A 26,632-nucleotide genomic window follows, 5' to 3' on the forward strand; every position below is an offset into this window, starting at 1 on the left:
CATCTGCCAGCATTGGCTTAGGGCTTCTCAAAGATTCGGATTCAAAGCAGGAGAGGTGAGGAAGTGGAGCTTTTTCATTTGTCCTGCTCCTCTCAATTTCAGTTACTTTCAGATGAAAGTGAAGCTGTCCAAAAATGATCTCACAGTTTAAAAGTATATTTTTGTCATTGTCCTACTCTGCATAACCTCGTCATGAAATCAATGGCGTGGCAAATTAGGCTCACAGTGGGGGTCCTCTTCCACTCCTACCTGGATGTTCAATAATAAATCGACCACTCCATTAAAAAAAAAGAAAAAAGAAGTTGCAAAGGAAATACCTTACTCAAGTTCACTCATTGACAAAGAAACCTCTCTCCCAGGGACTTGGGCTTTCTTACCTATTCTTAATTGTATTTAGGAAAAACAGCAACAACTAACGCAACTCCCAAAGCAATTAGACTGAATTAGAATGGTATTGTTAACAGAATAACCTTGCCAATTTGTTGTATCCATTCACAAGTATACCATTAGAATCTAAATAACTTTAAGAAGTATTTTCCTACCAGTGGTGGAATGTGGCTCAGCAGCATCTTGCTTAGCCGTTTAAGTCATTTGCTGCACAGTTGTGTTGCTCAGTGAGCTGTGGAGCCAAGCTCTCCTCCTCCCTTACTCCAACAGCCTCTCCACACACACACCATTCATCATCGAGGCACACGGAAAGGAAGGAAGGAGTGCAGTGCTGGGATGAGGATAGAGGTCAGTCGATGGTGGCCTCTCCAGCCCACAAGTCCCAGGCTGGTGCCATTATTCTGACTTTGTGCATGAAGCCAAGGGCTTTTGATTCTATTGATTTGGGAGAGGAGAGATTGATGCACTTGCTGATTCAGTGGCGTTGCAAACCCAGGTCAGCCTCTCTGTGTATTGTTCCTATGGTTGTAAATAAAGCTATGGAAGCGTAGTGCGTGTGACAGTGCTTGTCTGCGTGCGTGTGTGTGTTTGCCCCCGGCCGTGTTTATACCAAACTGAGACGTTCAAGCGCAACATGAATAAGTGGTTTTGTTTTTTTTATCCCCAGAGAGAATTCAGACACCGCTATGCCAACACTTTAATAATACAAAGAAACCACTTACACAACAGGGTGCAGTCATATGTTTGTGCAAATGGGCAAGTTTGATTATTTCTCCTCTCCTCTCTTTGATTAATTCTCCTTCAATAACAAAGAAAAGCCAACAGCAGAAAAGCAAATCAAAGTGAACATTACTGCATATTCCCTGCCACAAAGGTGCCAGTGACATAATTGGCGGGCAAGACATACGGCACAACCGTAATATTTATAATATTAATAATTTACCTTTTCAAACCACTTAAATGCATAGTTCACTTAGATTTCATCTGTTGTCTTCCATAATTTGTTAATGTGTGTTTCAGTGGCATTAAAGATTCTGATTAGGGTTGCACTTACAATTCAAGTCACCGAAATATCTAGTACGGAAAAAAAAAGTGCAAAAGCGCATTTTCGATTTTTGCCCAAAATACTATTTTTTTTTTAAACCGAAACAGGAAGTTGCGATGACGAAAGCAACGACCTTGAAGGTGGGTTCTCACCGAGCAGTGAATTCTTGTGAAGTTCGCAAATGTTGGATTCATCAACTTTTCTGAGGAATGTTGGCATAAATCAGTCGCCTCGGTCATTGGCAACATTTAGCGAGTTTTAGTGATTCTAACAGACAGACATGCCAATGTTAGAGAAAGTGTTTGTGAAAGACAGATGGTGACTATTAGCGACTATTTGGGACAGTGTTGCAAAGATGAGCAACTATTTTTTATTCCTTTGCCACTGTTTTGGAACCTTTGGGGTTGTTTACCAACTTTTGGTGAAGCAAGCAAAGCTATGGGCCCAATATCCTTAAAATTCAGTTTTTTGCTGCTCACCATCAAATACTATGTTCTACAGATTGGTGCAGGCTGGCCCTTGTCTTGAAATTTCTCTTTCACAAACTTGCTTCACCAATCCCTTTTGTCGCGTTCTTGGGTTTGCGGGACCCCACGCTGCTATTGCCGCCCACAGTACACCTTGGTCAGTCTCATATGCACCAACGTATTGTTGAACTGAACGGATGTGGACGGTGGGGAAATGAGACCAACATTCCACTGCCACAGCAGCCGTGCCATTGGCTTGGGATGGGAAAATGCCTGGCTGCCTAGGACTGTCTCTCCAGCTGCTGTGAAAGCGGGGACATTGCTTGGAAGGAACACAGAGTGCTTGCACTTAAGACACATTTGGTCAAGAGCAGAAAATGATCCGGCAGAGGATATTTTTTTTCGGTGTTGCGTTTTTTTGTCAGCCAGGATTTTTTTTCCCGGTTCATCACCAATTCTAAAATTCTACTATTGTTTCTCGCTGTGATTTTTCAAAGAAAGCAAGCAGGAAAAAATTAACATGAACACGGACTCCGGTACCAAACTTTGTCTTTGGTTCATACAGTATTTACTTCACATTTAAACAAATCCCACAACAAACGTATGAAGTATGAATATACCCTAAAGAGTGTCTATTAAATCTTATCTTTTGCTTACCTGGGGTTGGGTCGTGCTGGCAGCAGACAAAGCACAGACTTCTCTCTCCTTGGCCTCTTTGTCCAGTTTTTCTGCATGGGGAAATCTAGAGGCGTTCCTGTTAGCCTCCTCCCAAACATCTCACCAGTGAGGCATCACTCAATTCAACTGCGTGTGTCCATGATCTTTTTCTTCCGGTTACTACCCACAACCCGTGACCATGGGGCGAGCGGCACATCGAGAGCTTTCCCTTTCGGCTTAGCTCCTTCTCCAACATGACAGACAGATGCAGAAGCCGCATCATTGCTGATGCCACAGCTATCGTCATTACAGTCTTCGCTACGTTCCATCAAGGTTCCCCTGAGCAAGGCACCAAACCCCCCCAGCCTCAGCAGATGGAAACAGTCGTTGTTTGAACACCCCATCAATCAAGCATTTTTGCTTGCATGCCTGCATGCGTGTGTTCTTCTTATCGGTGTATTGTACAATTAAGATATACAGTACCTATATAAAATTCCAACTGAATGATTTAAATGGGTAATTGCATTTACAAAAACATTGAGCCAAGACCCCCTCAATCAGGCACACCAGCTCACACCTCTCCAACAGCAGCTGTTGCAGTTAAGGTGCAGACCGCCAACTCGCACGGCCACTCCCAAAGGCGGTGAGCCCATGGGAATAGCTGAGCCACGTTAACTCTTATTGACTGATGTCAAAAACGCTTGATGTTAGTTTAATTAATAAAAAATAAAAAAAGTCTGATGTCATGGATGACACTGTCAAAGAGTTACTGATTAAACAACATGGATGCTTATGATAGGTATATAGATATAGTAGATATAACTAGTGTTGATCCGATACCAATACTGGAATCGGCAGAGGCCCCGATACTGCATTAAAACAGTGGTATCGGTGAGTACTAACAAGTAACATGCCGATAACATTAATTCTGACGCTAAAATAGGATTTTGGATGCAGCATATTGCAGGCAGGACAGCTTTTTCATGTTGAGAAAAACAACAACTTTGGTATCGGTATGGTATCGGCATCGGCCGATACTGCAAAACTGGGTATCGGAAACGGTATCGGAACAACACTAGATATAACCCTATTTATTGAAAGGAGTTTATTTGAATATACAAAATGGATGGTTGTGAAATCGTAATGGATTTTCTGTGCAGACTTTTCCCACAAAAACAAACATTGGATTTTAGAAGATGGATAGTGAGGCAATAATCCAGTTTACTCCATATGTTTTCAGGAAGATATTTTCTCTTTAATGCATTTATCGTGACTCATGAGCTACTTTGGCGGCCATTAGCATATGATGATCATCACAGGGCTAATGGTTGTGACTGCTGTTCCACGTCTTGATCAAATGCCTTACGCTCTCAACCAAATCGCCAGCATTTCATCTCTTCTCACCGTTTCTCCTCGCCATGCATTTTCATCTCCACTCTTGTGAATGTGAATCCTTGACTAACAAGCCAGCCATTATGCTTTCTCAGACAGTCAATATCTTCAAACATTTCACCTTCATCTATTCTAATGGTCTTTTGGATGTCCTTAAAACTACATTTTCTCTTTCTTACACTCCTGATATAGTTCCCACCTCGTATTTCTCATTTTGTTCAAGCTTCAGTGAATTCAACCACCGCCTTAAAACTCTTTGGCTATCAAGTTCTTCAGTTTTGTAAATGCTTGACGTCACCTAAGGTTGATGGCAAGATTGAACCTCAAGAAACAGCGGTGACACTTTTTTTTGGGGGGGGGGGGGGGGGTGGGATGGGAGGGGGGGTCTTGTAATGTGCGATAACGAGACATCTCGTGGTGTTCTAATTTCGCGAGATCTCGTTGTACGATATCTCGTCCCATGCCTACTATCTACTGTTAACAGTGATTTACTTATTAGCCTTGTCACTTGCTTGCCTTTTATGCATGCACCATGCTTGCAGTTCCACTCAGGGACATTGTAAATATGCATGTGGTTGTTTTTCTATCTCTAGAAGTACCCTGTAAATGACTGGTCACCGTTTTGCCATGCAGGTGATGATTACTGACTCTGCAACGTGTTTGGCCTAACTAGTAGCTAGCTACGAGCCAGACAAAGCTCGTTGCTGGCGAGCTGGCGCAAAGTTGCACAGAGCTTGCCTCTACCTCCTTCGCCTACTCGTGATCATTTCATACACCATTTTTAAATTTAGTCTGAGTTTTAGTCCGGTTTCAATCACGCTTGTTAGTTTCTATCATAGTTAGTCAACCTCATCCGGTTTTTATTTAGTCCATTTTTAGTCAACTATAAATCTAGCATTTTAGTCTTTATTTTAGTCCAAGAAAACATAATTTTATTTGTCTAGTTTTAATCAACACAATCTGTCAATGTATTAGTCTAGTTTTAGTCAGGACAATCTTTTTACCTCTGTATATTTTTTTTATCAGCAGATTATGTTTAACATTACAAAGCGAGAACTATTTTACATAAAATGTTCTCTCATCTCTTTGATGAAAAACAAGTTCACACACAATTACAGTATATCAACAAGTAGCTACTATGGCTTCACACTATGAGCTAGTAAGTTAGCCAGCATTAGTTAGTTGCCAGATTAACGTTATTGTTGGAACGTTATGGCTGTTGGATTAATGTCACATTATTATAATGTACTTTTTTTTTTTTAACCGTTCACCGTGAATCCAAATCTTGTCTGTCCTCTGTGTGCATGTTGCACTCACTAGCTGCAGATTTGAAAGGGAGTGTGTTACTGTGTCACATGACAGGTGACAGATTAGAAGACACAAAAAATCATATAAATATTGTCTCGTTTTTGTTCATGAACTAAAATGTCCAACGGAAATGCATACTGATATTGCCCCAGTTATTGTTTATTAATGAGGGTTTTAGTCTAGTCTAGTCTAGTTTTAGTCCGGTGGAAAATGTGTGTTAGTTTTCGTTGACGGAATTAACACTACCGCCTACCTATAGGTGACATGAGCACATTGCAACACTTTAATGCACATCCATGCGTCCAGCCCAGCAAAGACTTTTTGGGACCGTCTCCACCAATTGAAACAACAGCAACAAAAAAAATCTTTGATTCTCATTTTTGCTATTCACAGTGTTTCGATGAGGTGCAAAATGCTAATTTTGTTTCTCAAACTGTGATGTGAAACTGCATTTTTTTTTTCCTGTTGCGTGACTTTCAAGTGTTATTGTCACTCTTTCTTGTCTTTTGTCGTGTTTTTATACACGTCATAGACTCATTGTCTGGCTGTGTGTGTCCGTTGGCTCTACTGTTACTTGCGTTTTAGCTAACACAGCACAACTGCATTGCAGCCATTTAGCACATTGTAGGAATCAATAACACAAATGGCCCACTATCTTACTGTTTTTATGATTCAAATAAACCCCGTAGAGCAGCAATTCAAGGAAGTGTCCCTACACGTTTGCAGTCAATAACAGCATTATGGACTTAAAGTCACAAGCCATTTTACATGAGTGTGGTCACTAAGGAAAGTCTTCACAGTTCACACATCATGATGCATCACATTTAATTCAGCATACACAAGTCCATTAAAATCGCAGCAGAAACCTCTAGTACAGGTGCTTTATTTTTATTGCCCTGACTTAATCCATGGCAGAAATACAGAAACCATCAACACGAATTTCGCCCCACTTAGTTGGGTGTGACAGTCAGTGGTACTTTATACTATATACAAATGCAAATGTTTTACTCAATGAGGTTTTTTTTGTGTGTTTTTTTTTTTTTTTGTAGGATTGGTCAAGCTTGGAGTTCACTGTGTAACATGCCAGAAAGTCGCCATAAAGATCGTCAATCGCGAGAAACTCAGTGAGTCAGTACTAATGAAGGTAAGTAACACACCTTCTTTATTAAGTTTGCTATGCTTGACTCTGTGAATATCAACATGTTTGGTTTGTGTGTGGTTATATAAACATTGTTTTGCAACATGGAGAGAAGAGAGGCAAGATCTCTGGTTTCAATTTATGTATATGGATGAATAGTTGATCTGTTTTCCAAAATAAAGTTTGCCACTATTTTCTCCTATCCTATCCTCTTGCTATCTTAACCTTTGGGAGTTGATTTCATTTTACTTAGTTTTCTTGGTAGTTTGCACATCCTGGGAAACATGTCATAGCTTGAAGCACACAGTTGCTTCTATATATATTTGTGTCAATTTCCAGACTGCGAAGATGATGTGGCGATCACAAGGCAATGTCCTCTATTGCAGAACGCCTTGTTCTTCTCCTCTTTTGAGGATAGTTCTTTATGACTGGCTGCATGTCGCTTGTCACTCTGCAGAATAAATTTGGGATGATCAGGCGCCTCCGTCATGCCTCCCCGATGGTTATGCAATCATGCCCTTCTCAATACCGAGACGACGTGCAAACCTGCTGCTTGTGAGCAGGCACGACAGGCAAGTCCTTGGAGCTCCAGGCTACAACGATATGTGAAAGTGTGGCAAAAACACTCTCCCCAAACAATCGATGGTTATGTTACAACTCGGGCTGAACGTCCCAAAACGCCCCAATGTCATTCATTTTGGAACTGCATGATTTGATCAAGGTTTAGAGAGAGAAAATAAATAAATAAAAGGAATATCTCCAAAGACAGCGAGGTTAGTTAAATTTTCAGTTATGTGTTATGAGATCTCTGATGATGGAACTTTAGGGTTTGTTTATGGAAGTCATTAGTGACTTTATTGTGCTTTGCGGAGAATAATGTGATGTGTATTGTTTTTTAAATTTTACTTTAGAGTCAAAGTGTGTAAAGAGCTTCGGGGTCCCACTCAGGAGATAAGAAGCATTTGTTTTGTAGAGTATCTTGGGTTTTGATGGGGAAAAGAAAGTTGATGTTATTCATTTTGTCATTAGGCAGATGGTAATATAATGGTAATGGATGCTGGTTGATGGCCCTCTCATGGGAATTTTGCAAATGACTCCCTAAAACACAGTAACTTACATCGAATAGTTATCTAGCTCAACTTTGGGCATGAAACTGCTTGAATGACTAATCGTGTTAAGGAGCTGCATATACTAAGGTCTTAGAGCATAGTAACAGCTTGAAACTGAGTTGTTGTGATTGTTTTCATGCAGTGAAGTTTTACTTTTGATGGCTATTGTCAGAGCTTTTACATGTATTACAGGTTTTACCCACAAACCCATTTTGCTTGTCAGGTTTCCTGCTGAGCAGTCCAGTTCACGTCCCTTTGAAAATTGGCCGTTGTTTTGATGGAATACTTAGCCATCGGGATAAAGGACAACAAGATAAGAAAATTGTCTTTAACAGGACTCTCGCTGATGCCGCACTGTAATTGTTTGCATAAGAGATTGAAAGCAGGGTGCAGACTTGCTTACACCACAGATTCTGCAAATGGAAAATAAATTCCTTCATTTGCATCTTGTCTGTGGCAGAATCCTTCACTCTCTCAATGGAATGTCATTGGTGCAGTGATTGTAGTGTTTGATAAGCAGTCAGTATTAATAATCTGCTTAGTGTGACAACGTCTCCCTCGTTTACTTTTTATGCTCACGCTGGAGGCATCATCTTTTATTTGTTGTTATCTTTGTTTTATGATGGTCCCGACATGCGATATTTGCCAATTGTTTTATATTTATGATCTAGTAGTTGTTTTTTTTTTTTACATACAAATCTTTATTGTATTTTGACTTTACTCCTGCATTAGCATAGGTTAGTGATGGGCTACAGTAGATTTTGACTTTTGTGCAAATTTGGCTTATATTACCACTGTAGAAACCTAACACTGCCTATGTTCCATACTATATTTGATCCATATTATAACTGGACAAAGGTTGAAATAATAACATACCAAGTCCATGACTCTATTGCTGTGGGAATTTGAGCACAGTTTTTTTTTCCAGCATGTTTTGAGCCCAAGTGCAATTATTATTATTTTTTTAAATGCATGGTTAAATTAGCTTAGTTTGGAAGAATTTGAAACAGCACCATGACCTCAAGGCCTTCAAACATTGTTGCCAAAAGCCAGTACACTGCACAAAGTGATGCAAAGAGACCACATCATTTTTGTTTCATAATTGTACCTCTTTCACAAGATTTAAACACATCTTAAAGGAGAAGTCAGTTGCTCAGGGCTCCGTTAATGGCCAATCATTAGCTTCAGAAAACAGGTGAGCCGTGATGGGTCGTTACCAGAGCTCATAGGCACTGTCATTTTCATTCGACAGCAAGTGACAAAATTAATGATTTTGCCACTTAGCTCATATTCCTCAAATAGAATATTAATCAGAATACCATGTTCAGACTAGTGGGCCTGCATAGAAGATATTATTGTAAAGAAAAAAATGTGGGTTAGCTTCCACTTTAATTTTTTTACTGCCACACGTTATCCAAAAAAACATCCCCAACAGTGCCGGCCGATTTCGAGCGTTTTAACTCATCTTTCAAAGCAAACAGAATATTGTGTACTTTTACTACATAAACATAACCCTGGGTACCAAATGAAATATCCCGTTCCATTCTTTCATTAGAGAAAAAAAGTATGTTTCTACCTTATTCCGTTCTTTAATAATCACCATTTGAAAATGGGTAATTTGAGTGAGATTGGGCGAGAAAATAACATAGAAAAGAGATACATTGCTGCTAACTGCTGGCCATAGTTTGTGGGTGTTTTGGACTTCACAAGCCCATTGACCAAACACGTTGCACTGCCCATTGAGAAAAAACAACATATCAAACATCAATTAACGTTTTTGGCGGCATTCATTTGGATTTTAATAAACGTTATTAAACGTTTTTGGCGGTAAAATTGTTCAAATAGATTTTCAACACATTAGTATATTTGGAATGTCAAATGTATCTGAAATTATGCATGTATCAGGTAGGGCTGGAAAAACATCAGGAAAAGTCAAATGAGTTGACCATAAAATAGGTTGACACACACAAAATGTTCCAGACATTCATGTGTACAAAATACGTGCTTGTGTAATGTTAGCCAAAGTGTCCAATAGGATTGTCGTACGTGCTTATGCATTCCAGTCCTGATAGGTACCCTACAAAGGATGTTGCATATCACAGGAAACCGACTACATTGGCGGCCCTTAGACAAGGAATTGAAAATGCATGTGCAGCTAATCCCATTATCCAACCAGTAATTTGCCATACACATAAATGTTTGGAAGCTCAATACCACCACATCAAGCGCCTCTTGTAATTGTAGAGGTCAAAGTTAACTTGTATTAATGTCCTGATTTCTGAATAAATGTGGTATTAAATATTTATGCAGGTTCTATACACATACATACATCATTTTATTTCTTAAGTCGGGACCCGAGCATGTGTGTATACGGCAGGTGAAAAGATGGTACCTCATGATAAATACACTGACAGGTTTCAGACGAGACCAAAAGGCTTTTGCTGAAGCTGCACTTCGGAGTCACTCTCCTCTCCTGGCCTCTTCCGTGTCTGTGGACATGAATCTTTGCACATGGCCTCATAGTGGGGTGCGCTGCTGTCTTTTGGGACACAGTTCCACATAGCTTGCATAATTTGAAACATTTTCATTGACATACATATGTGGGTATTTTCAAACATAAAATGTGTTGATGGTTTTGCACACTATTATGAAGTCATGTAGAAAACAGTTTTCTTGAATCCTGAAACCACTGCCAGCCAATATGAGAGCAATTGGGTCACATTTTTGGATGTCACATTTTTAAGTATGCTTATACTTTGGGTCCCCACGGTGCCATTAGAGGAGAGAATGACTTTTTTTCGCGTGCGCGCGTGTGTGTGTAATGCCACTTCAGTTCCACACATATTTACATCATATATATGTATTTTCCATCACCCCCTGCCCCCATGCCCTTTGCCTGACTGGGCTTGGGAATTGAAAGTCTCTACGGGACAGGTTGAATTAATTGTCTTACTCTCAGTGTGTGCGAGTTGTGACTGCACGCCTTCTTTTTTTTTTCATGAATGTTCAGCTGTATCACTGATAGTATATTGGTACATCCGCCTGCCTTTAGTGCAGGCAGTTTAGGTTCAGTTCCCACTCGGGGATAGTGTGAATGTGAGAGTGAATGGTTGCCCGTGCTCTGCGACTGATTGGTGACCACTCCAGGTTGTGGTCTGCCTTTCGCTCAAAGTTAGCTGGTATAGGCTCAAGGTCCCCAATGCAATGAAAGGTGCGGTTTTAAAACAAAGCTCCACCTTTCAGAGTGGCCTTATATTGTGAACAGTCTAAGGCACACCTGTGCACTAATCATGGTGTCTAATCAGCATCTTGATACACTGTGAGGTGGGATGGATTATCTCGGCAAAGGCATAGTGCTCACTATCACAGATTTAGACTGATTTGTGATCAATATTTGAGAGAAATGTTGATATTGTGTGTGCGGAAGAAGTTTTAGATCTTTGAGTTCATCTCATAAAAAATAGGAGCAAAAACAAAAGTGTTGTGTTTATATTTTTGTTGAGTGTATAGTAATAATTTAATTAAGTGTAATACATTATGACTCAGTTTACGAAACCAGGTGAGCTTTGATTGGTCGTTATGGTTATGTCATTTTTAGTCGACCGCAAGTGGCAAAATAGCCACCCCTGAGATGGATAATAACGGGTAGATTTTGCTGCGTAAATCTTATTCCACAAACTCAATATTAATCAGAATACCGTGTTCAGACTACTGTTGTTGCATAGATCATATAAATGTAAATTATTTTTTGGGGGTTAACTTCCATTTAACCATGTAATGTGACCTTCCTATTCCATTCCTGTTATCACAGAATGGATGTAATGATCGTTGTCACCACAAGAATGAGACTATACTATATGCCTGGCAAAAGGGAAGTCAAGCTAGCCATCACACCACGACGTGGGCAAATTTCAAAATAAAAGTCTACTAATGCTATTTGCATTGCCGTCAATGTATTATTTGGTACCTTATTTTGAAAAGTTAGCCTTGTTACGTTGAGTATGTTTCAGCTTCTTTGCCATGTCTGAATGGTGTCGAGACGAGAGGCAGAAAAAAAAATCCTGTATCATTAAGATGCTCCCATACATGCGACTTACATGATCCACAAGAAGTTTCAACTTCCTCTGCTGCTATTATAGTGAATGTGGAGTGATCATGTTGCTTTTGTGTGAATGTGCACTTTGTTTTTGTTTTTTTCCCCACCAACCAATCCGCGGATTGTGCGCGATCCGAACCTTGGGGCCTGATCCGAACCGACCACGGATCAATGATGATCCGTTGCACCGCTAATAGTTTTTTTTTTTTTTAAATAATTGATTTGTTGTCAATTAATATTAAGATTATTTGTTGCATCTTAAGAGCTTTCCCGGTGCCTTTTTCTAACAATGAGAAATAGTGACTACCACCGCCAATGATATGGATGGTGATTAGTCTTCAAACATGCGCAGAAGGTACTTAATAACTAGCATTGGTGCCTGTCTGTTTTGGAGTGTACTTAACTTTATTTTTCTAATGTGACATGCCAACGGCCAAGCTGAAACCACAAGGGCGAAGCATCGGTCACATTTGGCCGATATCGGATTGGTGTATCTAGGCTTTAAAGCCTACCAAACCAGACTGAAACAATTTAACGACTGAGGAAAACCTCTACTGTTGTTTTGCATGAACTAGCTGACAAAATTGGGACACAGGGAGCCTACAATGTTGAGCTTTGTCACAATATTCTTTCTGAAGCATTGGGATGTTTTTTTTAAATGTTGTAATTTTTCCATAATCATCAAAATTAAAACAAAGGCTTGAAATATTTCACTTTGTGTGTGGTGAAGGAATTTAACACAAGTGTCACTTTTTGAAACAAACTATTGAAATAAATAAGACTTTTCCTTGATATTCTAATTATATTCTATATATGTATATATATGTTAAGATTCAAGAACCTACAGTAATGCTGATTGTACTGATTATGATTGTGTGGAGAAAATAGAAAAATCCCATTGGTTTCTGACAAGCTTTACCAATAAGATGAGAGGCTTCTCTGTTTCATCATTACAAGAAATGGATCTGTGACTTTAATCCGTTGTTTAGTTTCAGGGCAGGTTAAATTGTTGCAAGCCACAAGCTGAATCATCTCGCCGGGAGACCAGAGTATCTTTAGTGTGCAGCAGTGTGTGTTTGCCGTTGATATTTTCCTCACATCTCCCTCTCAGCTAGCAAGCTGGTAGTGACTGATGCTGCCTCTGGTGTTGGGATACGAACAACGAATAAACCCGAGTGACTCGCTCTGGTCCTCAAGCAGCACAACTTCAAAGTCCCTCGTGGTACTCGAATCAGGTTGGCAAAAGGGGGAGAGGTCGAGGAGGAATTGTTAAAGAGGGATAGACAGACTGAGGAGACGTTTGGAAAGGGAAATCTTAAGTAGATGGATGTGGTTACTTCAGCACAGTGATGGTCCTTGTTTTCAGACTCCTGATGTCTGACATGTCTCATGGTTTTAATTGAAGGAAGTAGAAGACAAAGATTTCCCACCTGTAGAATAGTACACAAGTTTGCTTCAATGCCTGTAGCTGGACGCTGAAATACTGAAGAATGGATCGATACTATTTTCCCTTGAAGTGTTCATTAGCACAATCAATAGTAGTTTTAATTCTACACCACTTTTTCATGAGAGAGTATTTCACTTATTTTATGCATGTTAATTTAGCTGTGTTTGTACATCTGTATGGCGATGTTTTGTTACAGATGATAACTGGATCAATGACTGTGCTTGAATACACCTCATTGAAAATAACTAATGGACTAAAGACGCAGAGCAAAGCAAGTGATGAAGTAGCGGCAGATATTGCAGTGGGCGGCCAAGGTACAAAATGTCAGAGTCCAAGATGAATCGCTCTTGCTTTAATCTTGTTATCCCGACATTTCAGTGACACCACTGTAGCTTTCTTTTTCTGCCGCCTCTACCTGCCCTCCTAACGATTACGGATTGACCATTCCCTGCCATCTCTGTTGTGCCGCAGGTGGAGGGGATATAGCAATGCTTACAACACACACATTTAGTCTCACACTTTCTCTAACTGCATGTTGAGTTTGTGTGTGCGTATACTGCAGATCTAATGCAGAAGCAGTCAAATAAATGGCTTTCATATGTTGCAGCCTTTCACGATGATCCATCAGTTTGGTTTGCTGCAAAGCCAGAAGCCAAGGTTTTGTGCACTGTTTTGACTTAACAGGGTGGAAGTGCAAAATGATTCTCATTGGCATAGGCGTGCCCCCGCTCGGTCGGCCAAACACGATCTTTTCTGGTATTCGCTAAAAGCAGATCCTCAAAAGCATAATTACATACATTTGCATGCCGGAACTTCAATTCACTAGCCTGAGACCTAAAAAAGCTGAATTCTCACGGTATTTGTGAGTTCACAAACTCCAGAGAATACATCTTGTACCGAGCCCGTTGATTTTCACCGAGGACCAATTACAAAGCAACATTGTGATTGGGGGCACGATATGCAGCTGTGATAAAACCAGGAAGCGCCGACACCGTAGGAAACAAACTAACCTAACATGGATGAATGGACGCGACAATTAATTCTGTTGTCGCAGAATTACTCACCGTTTCCTTGTTGAATGTTGAACACCGAGAGGCGCTTTGTGCATTTTTATCTGGTAAAGATGTACATGCTTTTTTTTTCTCCTAAGACGAGACCGAAGACGACATTTTCATCCGTTGCTGTGATTGGTCAAAACAAGAATGTCCCGCCTTTCCTGAGCAACTCACCGTGGAGCAGTCCCAGATTGATATTGTGGAGAACACCCTTGAGTGAATCACAAATATCAATCTGGCTATTGCCAGGTTATCAATTCACACTTACCCGTCTGAATTCTTTGCAATGGCAGTTTAATAAGCGCAAAATGACTCGACACACTTTGATGCTGAGAGCCTGATACAGTTGCATTTCCTTCTGATCTAGAGAGAGAAACTATGACTGAGACCTGTTTATGTGCTTTTGTTTTCATAGTAAAAAATAAATAAATACACATACCCTACACCCTGCTAGCTGCCATCGCCTTTGCTCGTAAAACCTAAAAATTACGGCAAAACTATAAAACTGTAAAACTGAACAATTTTGAATTGAAAAGAGGACAGGATTGTGTTCAGTACATAATTGTGTAAACTGCTAGTGGATGACAACGTTGTTTATAAGTGTTAGTATATTTCTTACCATTTACAAATCCGTCGGCCCTCTCTGTGGAGCCACAACACTGACAATAAGATTTGGTATTGGGAAAAAAAATTGTCATTGTGGACATTGGCATTGTAAAAGGTTGTATTGAAAAATAAAATACAGACATTAAAAAAACACAATTTTCTTTAAACACATTTTTTTGTATTATGATATATTTTTCAATGCCCGAGTGTCACAGGTTTTCAGTTTCAACTCTGGTTTTCAGTTTCACTTTTCTTTTTTTCAGTTTCTACTTGTTAGCAGTGTTTTAACGTAGGGGGCGGGGCTTTGAGCGCGAGACCGCCTTTCAGCTTTTCAGAAGAGGAGAGAGGAGAGCGCGCCCTCTGTTGGCTAAAGGCAATACTCATGGATATAAGTTCACCAGGAACTCCTAAACCACCTGTAAATCTGTGTTGTTTCTACATATAACCTTGTGGCGTCAGTGTTAATGTTTCTGTAGTAAACCAGTTAGCACTTTAGCTAAATTAGCATGACATGATGCATAAAGTAATTTCAAACGGTGGTTTTAACGCCACAAGTATCATATATAACCACATATAACCTTGTGGCAAGTAACATAATATATAACCACATATAACCTTTTGGCTTACAGGCAAGTGGACAGAGCACTTCGAGTCGCGTCGCTTTTAATACCCCAGCATCGTGACATCATGAATACCTTGACATTTCTTGTGTACATCTTTTTGTTAATATGTCAGGAAACATGTTGCTGAATTCTGCTTTCTTCCTGAAAAGTATGTCAGTGTATGTATGCACTAACAAATTTGTTCATAACCTGTTGGTGAATGAAGCCCATTGTTCCTGAATCAATATCCACTTCTCTCTCGGTTTGAATTTTGATGCTGCTCTGGTAAAAGGGAGGAATAGATTTTACCCGCAGGACACACACTGTGGGGATTGAAAACTCCCTTGACCTATATACCATTTGGTTCCATGTAAAATAAAGATGACTTCGGTTGAAAATGTGGTTGTTTTTATGGTTCTGGTGACACAACTCATCAAATACATGAAGTGTTGTTTGGCTGATTCCGAAAAAATAAGCAGAAATGGAGTGAAGGCACAGAAATGAAATGGAGCAAGACAAGTCAAGATGTAAAGAGATCCCCTATTGAGCTCAACAGGAGACCTCCGCACGTCTGAATTGATTTCATGGGCTTCTCCTCTTAAAACGCAACCATTGCTGTGTTGTCACAGAGGAGATAAGTCTTCACATCTGTATCTGTTGTTTCTGATTTTCCTTTGAGGGGGTGGGACACCTTTCATCCAGTCGCTCTGCCCTCAAGTGGCTTGAAGTTTACATCAAGTTTAGTTTCATTTCCTTTTCATGTTGCAATTCTTACATTTTTGATTGGACTTGTTTGACCCACTTAAGTGTTTTTTTTTGTCAATGTTCACCACTTACGGTTGAATGTTTGTTATGCATTCTCATTAATGGCAGTTGAGTGATTTCATACTTCACTATTGTATGAGGATCATCTCCAGTTTTCCAACAATTATTTTTAGTTTTTTTTAGGGTGTGCATTCTCATACAAGGGGCAGTCAAAAACAATGAGCACAATTTAATTTAACCCACTTGACAAAGGTAGCAATGGTCCCCCCAGAAACTTCCAGATCTGTGGTTTAAATACTTGTTTAAGTCTTCTTCTCCTTTCAGCCATTTTGGAAATGGCATCATTTTTGGATGACAAAAGCGGTTAACTGTAATTGAATAAGATTTCAGCTTCTCTATTCACATTTTGCAAGCTTCTGAAAATATTTAGTCGTGGTTCCCCTTTCAAAGTTAGTGGTTCAATCACAGTTCTTTGCTTCTGACAGGCATTCAACAATGATGCCATTCCCCAATTGACTGACAGGAAGAGGGCTAAGCTCATGACTCTAACATTAAATTAATTGTATCAAATTGTATATGTGACCAGATACCTGTTATGAAAAGCAATGCGCACAGTATAGGACAGTGACGTTTGTGTAATCAGACATGTTCAAAACAATGAATTACTTTTGAATGCAGTTTCCTCCCTTTTGCTAATGTTATTGTTAACATTAGTTAGGTGTGATTGCAACAGATAGTGTGCTAGTGGAATTGAATCCCCAATGAATATTCTCTACGTTATGTTTCAGAGTAATCCAGTCATTTCAGTTGACCAGTCTTACACTGCTTCGCTACCGTTATTGAGTCCAAGCACATGACCACTATTGAGCAGACCCAGGTGTCAGTGACCAGACTCTGTATTAATTTTCAGAGATAATTAGTGAGCTGAGTGAACATCCATCAGGTCATCACCCCTGTCTGCTTGAATTGCCAAACCAATAAGAATCATTGTTCATTTGTTGCTCACTTTCTTTGTTTGGGTTGCTTTCAATCCGTTTCAGTAGTTAGTGCCTTGACATGCGTCCACACACACTGTAAGTGGTGTCCTATATCTCTTAACATTAGTGGTATAGAAAATGGATGGATGACTGATTTGGATGTATATTTTTGGTTGGTTGCTACACCAAAAGCAAAAATCATCTTCAGCTTCAACTTTCTGGCAGACTTTTGAATTGTTTAGTTTAGGCAGAACTGACTGCTCCGGCAGCTGTTTACAAGTTCCTTCTCTTGGACTAAAACACGAGTTAAAGTTGTAAAAAAGCAAAGCATGTTTTCATCACCAAAGTGCAATATGGGTGTGATGTTCTACCATCAATTGTGAAAAAAATATGCACCCCAAAACATTGACGAAACAAATCTTGAAAGCCACTGATCGTTGAAAATTTATATAGAGTGGATTCAATATTTAGTATATATTCCATCAGATTGAATCATGGCATTCTTCTTTCTGTTTTCATTTCCCATTTGTACAAATTCAAGGTGACCTTGTCAAATCCTGCTGAGTAAATTATCTCCGCAAAGGAGGGAGACTGAAAACCTGACAAAAAAGACATTTCAGATGAGTGACGCACCAACATAACAAAGCCTTACGCTGCCTGCCTGTCAATGATAAATCACTCCTGTGGCTGACATGCTCATTGGATGCCCATTCACACAAACCTTGGCCTGTTGCACTCCATCTTGAGAAACTGTGCTGGAGTTCCCAAAGATTCATGTTTGCAACCTTTGACCTCGGGCTCTGTCTGGCCTCTCCCATTAGACTCTATCATGACCAAGGTTGTCCAGGGGCATGTCTGTTAGTGTGAAATAATGTAGCCTGCCAGTGATGTAAGTAGCAGCCCGATTCATCTATCAGCATCCCAGACCTGAGTAGAACCAAACAATCAACGTTTGACAGAAGAGGAAAAAACAACGTACTATTGTTTATAGGAGAAGGAGGTTAGTAAAGAATGGAGAGGGGATATTGAGCAAGATTTGAACGGGTGTTGGATGGATAAAGGATAAGGACTTAGCAGACACTGTCAATATTGATTTACATGGCATTGATCAAACCACCCCGTGTGAGGAATTTACCTCCTCGTCACAAAAGATCACTGACACAATCATTATCAGAAACGCCTAGTAGTAGTGATAAACAAGTCAGGGAGCTAAAATATAAGACGTTTCTTACTGGTACTGATGTCAGCCATGACGTACACTTTAGCATTGCTTTGTAACACATTTACTGCACATGTATGTAATCAAACAATGGCCACACACACATCTTCTTGGCTAGCCAGTCTTCTGGTGTAGCTCTATGATATTTCTCCACTGGTTCACTGACTGACATGCGTATGTATCAGTTGGATAAATGGATAGAGGTGACTCATAGCTGGCTGGCAGTGATGGGTGGGGTGTGCATTAGTGTGTGTGCGCACAGTGTGAATGTATCCACATGCCAAAAGCATGGATGGATGACGAGCTGACGTTTTTTGTCAAGGAGACCAAGATATAGTGTCACCCATCATTCTGTTCATTGATAGCTGAACACTCACATGCCATAACTGTAGTTCTCTTTCATCCCTAAATTTGATGTGGCCTAGTGTTTAACATCCTGTATGTGCAAGATTTCCCTTATTGTATATGTTATATAGGTTATATGTTATCCAAATGTGTAAATGTGGGTGCGTCATCGAATTTTGAGCGTCCGTCATTTGTCAATCGTCAACAGTCGGGACATTCTTCAATCCATCAATATTTAATTTCAAGCTGAACTGCATTGTAATCGTCAATCCGACGTTTAGTATTCCTTAGTGAAATGGGCAATGTCTCTGTCATTTGAAGTGGGAATCAGTCAATGTTTTTGTCATTCGTCAGAAAAATGGCCATTTTGTCACGGACGGACAATTAGATTGACGATTTCATTGACAGACAAAACCCACTTCAGGCAATGCTTAGTCCCTCAATTTTACGAAGTTTCACGTCATTTGTCAATCACCAACAAAATGGGCGCCCGTCATTAACTGATTGCTGGACCTTCCGTCAATAGTGACGGAATGCCTTCCTCTTTAAATGTATCCCCATCATAGTGGGTCTGAGATGCAGACAGGCCCGCCCCGCTCACTGACTGATTTTCAGGGAGAACACCCCCAACCCCCACAGGTACTCACTTAGTTGTTTAATTTCACACTTGATGGGTGCCCTGACACCCCTATGACCTACCAATTGAACACAAACAATTAAAAAGTAAATTTTCCATATACTGTATCCTGTATACTGTACCTTTCAAACCTTGGCTGAAGGTTTTTTATGGTATGCGTTTTACCATGATGCCTTGTGGAACTTACCTACTATTTTTTTACTCTGATGCATGGCACAGCTAATAGACTGATGCTTTAGGTCTCCAAAAAAGCTCCAAGACAAAGGGCTGGTTGGATGTGAGGAGGTCATGGTACGGGTAGCAAGTTAGCACTGCCACTATACTTCATGTCTTTGGCATTTCCCTTTTTGTCTTCTCCGTTAGATTGCTTTAAAAAAAAAAAAAAAAAAAAAAAAAATCTTCTTCTGGAGAGCTCAGTTCATTTTAATTTTACCGATTTGACATGTCATTATCATTGCTCTCTTTTTTTTTTTATTCTATATATATAATTAATTTTTATTTCGTATGTGCGTGCATGTGAGTGTGTATTCATTAGTTCACCTAAAACCTATTAAAAAAATCCCATACCGTTCACCTAAACCGAACACTTCAGAATCCAGCCAGAGTCGTGAGGCCGTCAGGAGACCCGAGGAAGGACCAAAGAAAAGAAAGGAAAGTGAAATCCAGCACCGACTACACACCACCCACCACCCACCACCCACCGGGCCACCAACCAGAGTCCTTCACCAACCCCAGAAACATCTAAATTCCAACAAATCAGGGAGACTTCAAAAGAACAAAGGAGAGACTGAGGAAAGGAAGGAAGGACAGACAGCAGAGTGAGATCCACAGACACCAGCCTCCACCGATTGGATGTGAGGAGGTCATGGTACAGGTAGCAAGTTAGCACTGCCACCATACTTCGTGTCTTTATGTTACTTTGGCATTTCCCTTTTTGTCTTCTCTGTTAGATTGCTTATGCCTTAGCCTTCTCACATTCTATCAACATCTTTTGTTTTACATCGCTGGGACTCCCTTGAAGCGGAGCCACCCCAGTGTTTTTAATATCTGACACACATGACTGCCTGGTTGACTTTGATCCCCAGATTTTAGCATCAAGGGACCTTTCAATTGTCGGCCTGGGGTGGGGGATGACAGAAATGTCTGTGTTTTCCCCCTCGGTGCATGAGAGAGACTAGTGGACCAAAGGGTACAAGATGCAATAAGTGGCGAGTGTGAGATGACAGAACTTGTGATCCAGTATTTTCCCCTCTGAGGTTTTGACCATCCTCTGGATTCCAGTTACAACACACACATATAATATATTTGCAACTTTGTTGCCGCCTGCCTATCTGTGATATTTTCTTCTCCGAACACTGAGCGCCATGAAATTGATGTTCTCCATTATTTGTTTGATCATCCAGGCCCTTGATTTAAAGAATCAATATCGGGCTGATGTGGCAATGCGAAGCAGCCCTTCATGTTTTTAGAATTGAGTGACATTTATGATCAGCAGTGCATGCCACATCTTATTTGTCCCATTTGTCTAGGTCCTAGGAGGGTACCATACATGATGACTAGGGTGTCTTGTTTAACCAGGATATTCACACTTTTGAGCCTTGTGTCCCGAGTTCTGGCGGATTTCACCAGCCCCATTCTTTTGTCCCTCTTTTGCGCATGTCCCATCCCGGCGTCAGCAAGCCTATGTTGTTTGACCCATGTGCATGTCAGTCACACAGTTGTCATAGAAATTCAAAGAATAGACCAATTAAAGAGGAATCTAACTGTTATGTTCTTTCTATTTACTTTCACATTCATGTTTGTGTCCTACCGGAACTATAACTACTTCCTGCTTCAGTGTCTAATGCTGCATTCGAGGATGGTCGGAAGTCGGCTATATCAGTTGGATTTTTCCCAAGTTCTGTCCTGAAAGCGTTCGAGGCAAAAGTAAACAACCAAAACGGCAGATAGTGATAAATCGTTTTTTATTTTGGTCCTCAAAACTCATTTTGACCTCCAGCAAACTTACCTTGTCACAATTCTGCTGCATTAATTGTTTTTATCTTATTTCAAAAGCATTCCATACAGTTCAGTAGTTCACCGTGTAATTTCATGCAGGCAGACAGCAGGATACTGTCACTTACGTGTTCCGCTTATGTTGAATATTTCTGAATGAAGAAAGCTGTCTAGTTTTATACTCGAGTAAATTATGCTTTTCCATTCATGGTATGTGTTTCCAAAGGATTCGCCATTGTAGAGTGACATCACTTGTATTCCGCCGCTGAAGTCAGGGTCCTTTTTTTTTTCAACTTCGCAAGTGGAATTTCTGAGTTCAAGAGGGCGTTCCCGTACACACTTCCAGGTTTGAACTCGGAAAAGTCCGACTTCCGACCATTCTCAAATGCAGCATAAGAATCATGGAAAATGTAGCCACATTTGTTTTCATTTAAAGAAATAAAGAACTTGCTTTGAACGATCAATAGCTGTGTAAAAAAGCAAAAGGAAGCAAGTGCTGTACTCACTCGCATTCGGCACTTGACTCAAGGTGCATTCAGTCACCACTCACACAGTAAGACAACTCAAACATCCATAAAAATACTAATTTGATGCACCATACAGCAGTGACTTGCACGTGAGCACGTTGCAGCATTTTACAATTTATTTGACGCACCAAAATCACAACAGCTGCATGTCAAGTCTAGTTCCAGGGGATAACATTTTTTGGGGGGGAACGACATTGCAACAACACTGGGAACAAGCAAAAAAGAGTGGATAATGGTGAGTGCATTGATTGTTTAGCGCTGTTGAACTGTCAAACCAGATACCATTTAGTATTAGCCAAAGTAATAACACAGCAACCGGTCACCAGATTGACTAGCTATTACATTTGTCATAAATTGTTCCTGATGAGAATTTATTGTATATTTGATTATCATTGTGAACGAATCAACTAATCAGAATTGCTGTCTGTTATAATTGTTATAAACATGAATATTGTTTTTCTACGGTCACCTCATTCAGTACAATATTTTTCTGAAGATAGTTACCATGTGCAAGCTGCACAGAGACACATTGACTAGCCAATGATTGCATAAACATTGTGTGCTGTCTGCCAGTGATGGCAGAGGCTCAAATACATGCTGACTTGGGTAATATTATCCTGGATGGTTTGAAAAGCCTATCAGGTGACTATTCAGGACGCAACAAGTGGACATGTACGGGTAAATGGTGTGTGGTCTCCCTAATTTAAACATCAATTGCACATCATGTTTTTTCCCTCTTTTATTCAAAAGTTTTGTGATTGCTTTCCTGCTTGCAACAACATCCATCACCATGGTTGTAGTTAACGCCACAAACCTCATCTGTGCTGGAGCCTATTGATCCTTCTAATGTGGCAGGATATGAAGCTGATGGATTCCCTGTGGATCGAAGTGTTGCCAATCAACCCGTCCTGACAGGCTCCTGTTCTGACATGTTCATCTAATGATGGGCCAGCCAAGAACAATAACCACACACTTAACGAGACAAATGATCTTGCTGTCAAATAAACACCTGGGCTTTTATGTGATCTGACCTCCGTGTATGAATATGCTTCCTATTCTTCCACTTGAGAAGCTGCTTAGTTAATAGCTAGTTGAGTTGCAAGAAGTTCTCATGAAGAATAGGAACGTGTGTGTATCCAACTACCTGAATGCGTGCTTTCATGGACCACAACAAGATTGTGTGTGTGTCTTTGCCCTAACAGAACCCTTAACTCTATTTGCAGGTGAGCCTGGGGTTATTTGGCAGATCATTTCTACCATAAACTAGAGCGCATGTGGTGCCTCAAACAACTCACCTTCACAAGTTAATCAACAGCTTAATCTTGCAATAAGTATGTGGTTTTACAGTTAAGTCTCCACATTAACTTAAGCCTCATGCTTTTGTATTTCAATTAATGAAGAGTGGGTGGCTCGAGGTAGCTTAACAAGCCTGCTGCAGGCTTTGTAGCATTTCGACAGCTCATCTCGCCTTGAATCCCGCGAAGCATTAGTCTCTCTGCAGGGATCCCGGCTGCCAGCGAGAGAGGCGCTGTCAGCCCGTTCTTATCCACACCGCACAGTGCCAGGTGAGAGTGTCACGACTCACTGCTGCTCATAATGCTCATTAGTCCAGATTAGCCCTGATTAACTAAACAGTTTCCCCCATTTGAGCCCAATTCCCTGCTGTATGACCAGTTTGAAGAAGTAAAAGGTGCACTGTGCGCATTTAATCAAGACAAACTCAGCATGTCTGTTCTTCAAAACAACTCACATTATATGACACTAATGGAAAGTGAAAGCTGTCAAAGGCAAGTGCGGTTGTGTCATCGACAGTGAGGCGATCGAGACATGGAAGAAGAGTCTTTCCATCTCCTTCGTTGATCAAACGTAGACGAGCACATGGCCGTAAACCCAGCGGGGCAGTGCAGGGGCTTGAGATAAAATTCCACTAGGCTCCATGCTGACATTCACTGGCAGCTCTTCATGCTGACGCCAGCTTCCAGAGATACAAATCCAAACTGATCTACTTGCCAGTCCTCACTGGTCACCCGAAACACTGTCGAAACTGAGAAACCTGTGTGGAGTCAGCCGTCAGCTCGCAGTGGACGTGCTACTATTTCTGTGCAACAGTCACAGACAGGGCCACTCAGAGAAGTTGATGTAAGTGGACAACTATGCTGTTTCCCATGCCCATGATGGAGATCTTTTAAAGTATTGGTCTCCTACCTTTTTTCCCCCGTCATGGACCACTTCATACAAACCCATAACTTTCGTGGACAGGTAAGCAGGTGATGGTGTGGGTGTTGGCTGATGAATAAAATGCTACAAACGCGAATTTTTATGTACATGTACTAGCAGCACAAACACCATAAAAAGATTAACAACCACGGTTACTAGGTTAACGCTTATCACAAATGATACGAGCAACACAAAAACGGGGGTACTTTGTAGATATACTCTTACAGTAAACGTGAAGCCACATTTTTATGTAACTATATTAGCAGCGTCCTCCTGAAATGTGCCGACATAACAAGGCACCACAGAACAAATATAAAGGCTATGAATAACTCGCCGCATATTGTGCTGATCGGGCCTCGTAAGAACCCTGTTGCCGTAAGTACATATTTCAAGTAGGTCTCCTGCTATTGTTTGTGAATGCACCTTCCTTTTTCTTCTTGGTCATAGGCTCTTGTGTTGTCTCATCACTGGGCTTTTCTTCCCGTTGCAAAGAAACCTGCCAAATAGAATCAGCGAACTGTGACTGAGATAATTAGCATCTTGACATGCGTCAAATGTTCGTTGTAACAGACAAAATACAGTCACTTTTCAAAATAAAGTATTTTCTATCCTCGGATAATAAATAAACCGGAAGTACAGTACGTTTTTTTGTTGTTTTTCCCCACTGTGCAGCTTGCCGCGGTCCAAAGTGGCTTGGTGACCTTTTTTTTAAAAACATTTTTAAAATATTTTTTTAGGAATAGTTTTCTTGCACTGTTCATTGTTTTCATAATTTCCGTAAGTTATCTTGTATTTACGTACAGTCATTTCTGGACTACAAGGCGCACCTGACTATAAGCTGTGCTAGCTAAATTTGGGGAATACTCAAGTTTGTTACACATATAAGCCGCACCCGACTATAAGCTGCAGGTGTTTTAATGTTACCGCACCGGGTTCCCGATAATTTCGTTTTCATATTGAGGGGGCAAATTGTCTTGCTCTCGTTCTGTCTCCTACTGTTTTTGGGCTCACTTGGTTTGTGTTGCTCTGCCTGACGCTCTTGCGCCTTTATAGTGCATCCCCTTGTGATCTGATGGATAAGCCGCACCTTTGTATTAGCCGCAAGGTCGAATGCAAGTGAAAAAAGTAGCGGCTTGTAGTCCAGAAATTACTGTACTTTTTTTTTTAAACATCTTTAGGTTTTTTGTTTTTAAATGCTTTTAAATGTACTTTTATGTAAAGCACACCAAGTTACCTTGTGTATGAAATGTGCTGCCTTGCCTTGCATCTGTAAAGCAGATTTCCCAAAACTTTTCAACTCAAGATACAAATTACTGTAGAAATGTGGAACAACCCCATGAACTGCATTGACAAAACATCATACTGTTCTTATGAATGTAGCATAATATTAATTAATTACAAACCATTAACCCAACAAAAACATATTTGTTTGGACTCATTAACGTGCATGTTTGGGAAATGTTGCTTGAAAAGTATTCATTTTGATGTAATCATTTCAGAGTAGTGACTTAGTTGAGAAAGGTAGCTGTAAATGAACTTGCTACTTAATCATCACATTACTTGTTAAGTGTCATTTCTATGGCTATGGAGTGTGAAGTTCCTCCTAGCAAAATGTGTCTGTACAAAAACACGACGAGATAAACATTATCCAAGTCATTCCATTGATCCTCATGGGCTGTGTGCTAGAGCGTTAAGATTTTATTTTAGTTGTGAAATGTTATTATGAATCATTTCTTGTCTCTGTGGTTTCTCTGTCATTGAAAACTGTATTGAAAGTAATACAACCTCACTTTGTAAGAGTAGATTGTAGATTTATTTTCCAATTTAAGTGTTGCTTCATGTAAAAATACTACAGGATTGTGAAAAGTTGTATCTTGGCAGACACAACCTGTGTTTATTTTTTATTTTTTACATTGAATGTTGTTGAAGCTTATCTCCACAAGCTCCTTGCATAGGTTTGCTTACTCTCCTTAAGCCCATGTGCAGATTGCTGCTTATGCTTGTCACATTTCACTAGTGACCTTCACAGGTAAATAAATAAATGAATACATCAAAGGCTGGACATTTTTTAACTTTGACTGCTGGTCAAATTAGCGTGGCTGTGCTTGTGGAGTGCTGCTATTACATTATACACAGTATATTGACATGTCACTAATAATTCCTTCTTCTTTCCTTCCTCCCCTTTCCATTTCCTGCCCCTCTACTCCTATTTCTTTCATCCAGGTGGAGCGAGAAATAGCCATTTTGAAGCTCATAGAACACCCGCATGTTTTAAAGCTACATGACGTCTATGAAAATAAGAAATACTTGTAAGTATCAGATCTGGATTTCTTGCAAATATACAAGATATGAAATGCACTTTACATCAAGCTATTTTTTTATGTTGTTAAAAGTTTGTTTGTTGATTCCTTTGGGGTGTTTTCCCCCACAAATCTCACAGATGACTTTGTTGGCCCAAAGGAGCAGATTTAATTGGCTTGGTATGATTTTTTTTTTTTTTTTTTTTAATGATTTAAGGACACAATGTCAGCCTTGGAGGAGCCAATGTTCCATTAATAATGGCATGAGGCGTTTAATTTAGTTGCTCATGCTTGGGGAATGCTAATCGGGAGAGAAATATCCATAATGTAAACAACATGAC

At 40.2% G+C, this 26,632-nt stretch overlaps 1 protein-coding gene across 2 annotated transcripts in view; it reads left to right on the top strand.

Annotated features, from left to right (window-relative positions):
- Window positions 1-26,632, top strand: part of brsk2a (BR serine/threonine kinase 2a) — a 182,678-nt gene that overhangs the window by 98,681 nt on the left and 57,365 nt on the right. For both annotated transcript variants that reach the window (XM_086073668.1, XM_086073669.1), the window contains exons 2-3: window positions 6,306-6,400; window positions 26,215-26,300. In XM_086073668.1, coding sequence (XP_085929794.1) covers window positions 6,306-6,400; window positions 26,215-26,300 — 181 coding nt within the window. The remainder of the gene's footprint in view (window positions 1-6,305; window positions 6,401-26,214; window positions 26,301-26,632) is intronic.

This window comes from Leptonotus elevatus, chromosome 4 (assembly GCF_054856555.1).
Source record: "Leptonotus elevatus isolate MCC_2025b chromosome 4, RoL_Lele_1.0, whole genome shotgun sequence".
In the NCBI taxonomy this organism is placed as follows: Eukaryota; Metazoa; Chordata; class Actinopteri; order Syngnathiformes; family Syngnathidae; genus Leptonotus; species Leptonotus elevatus.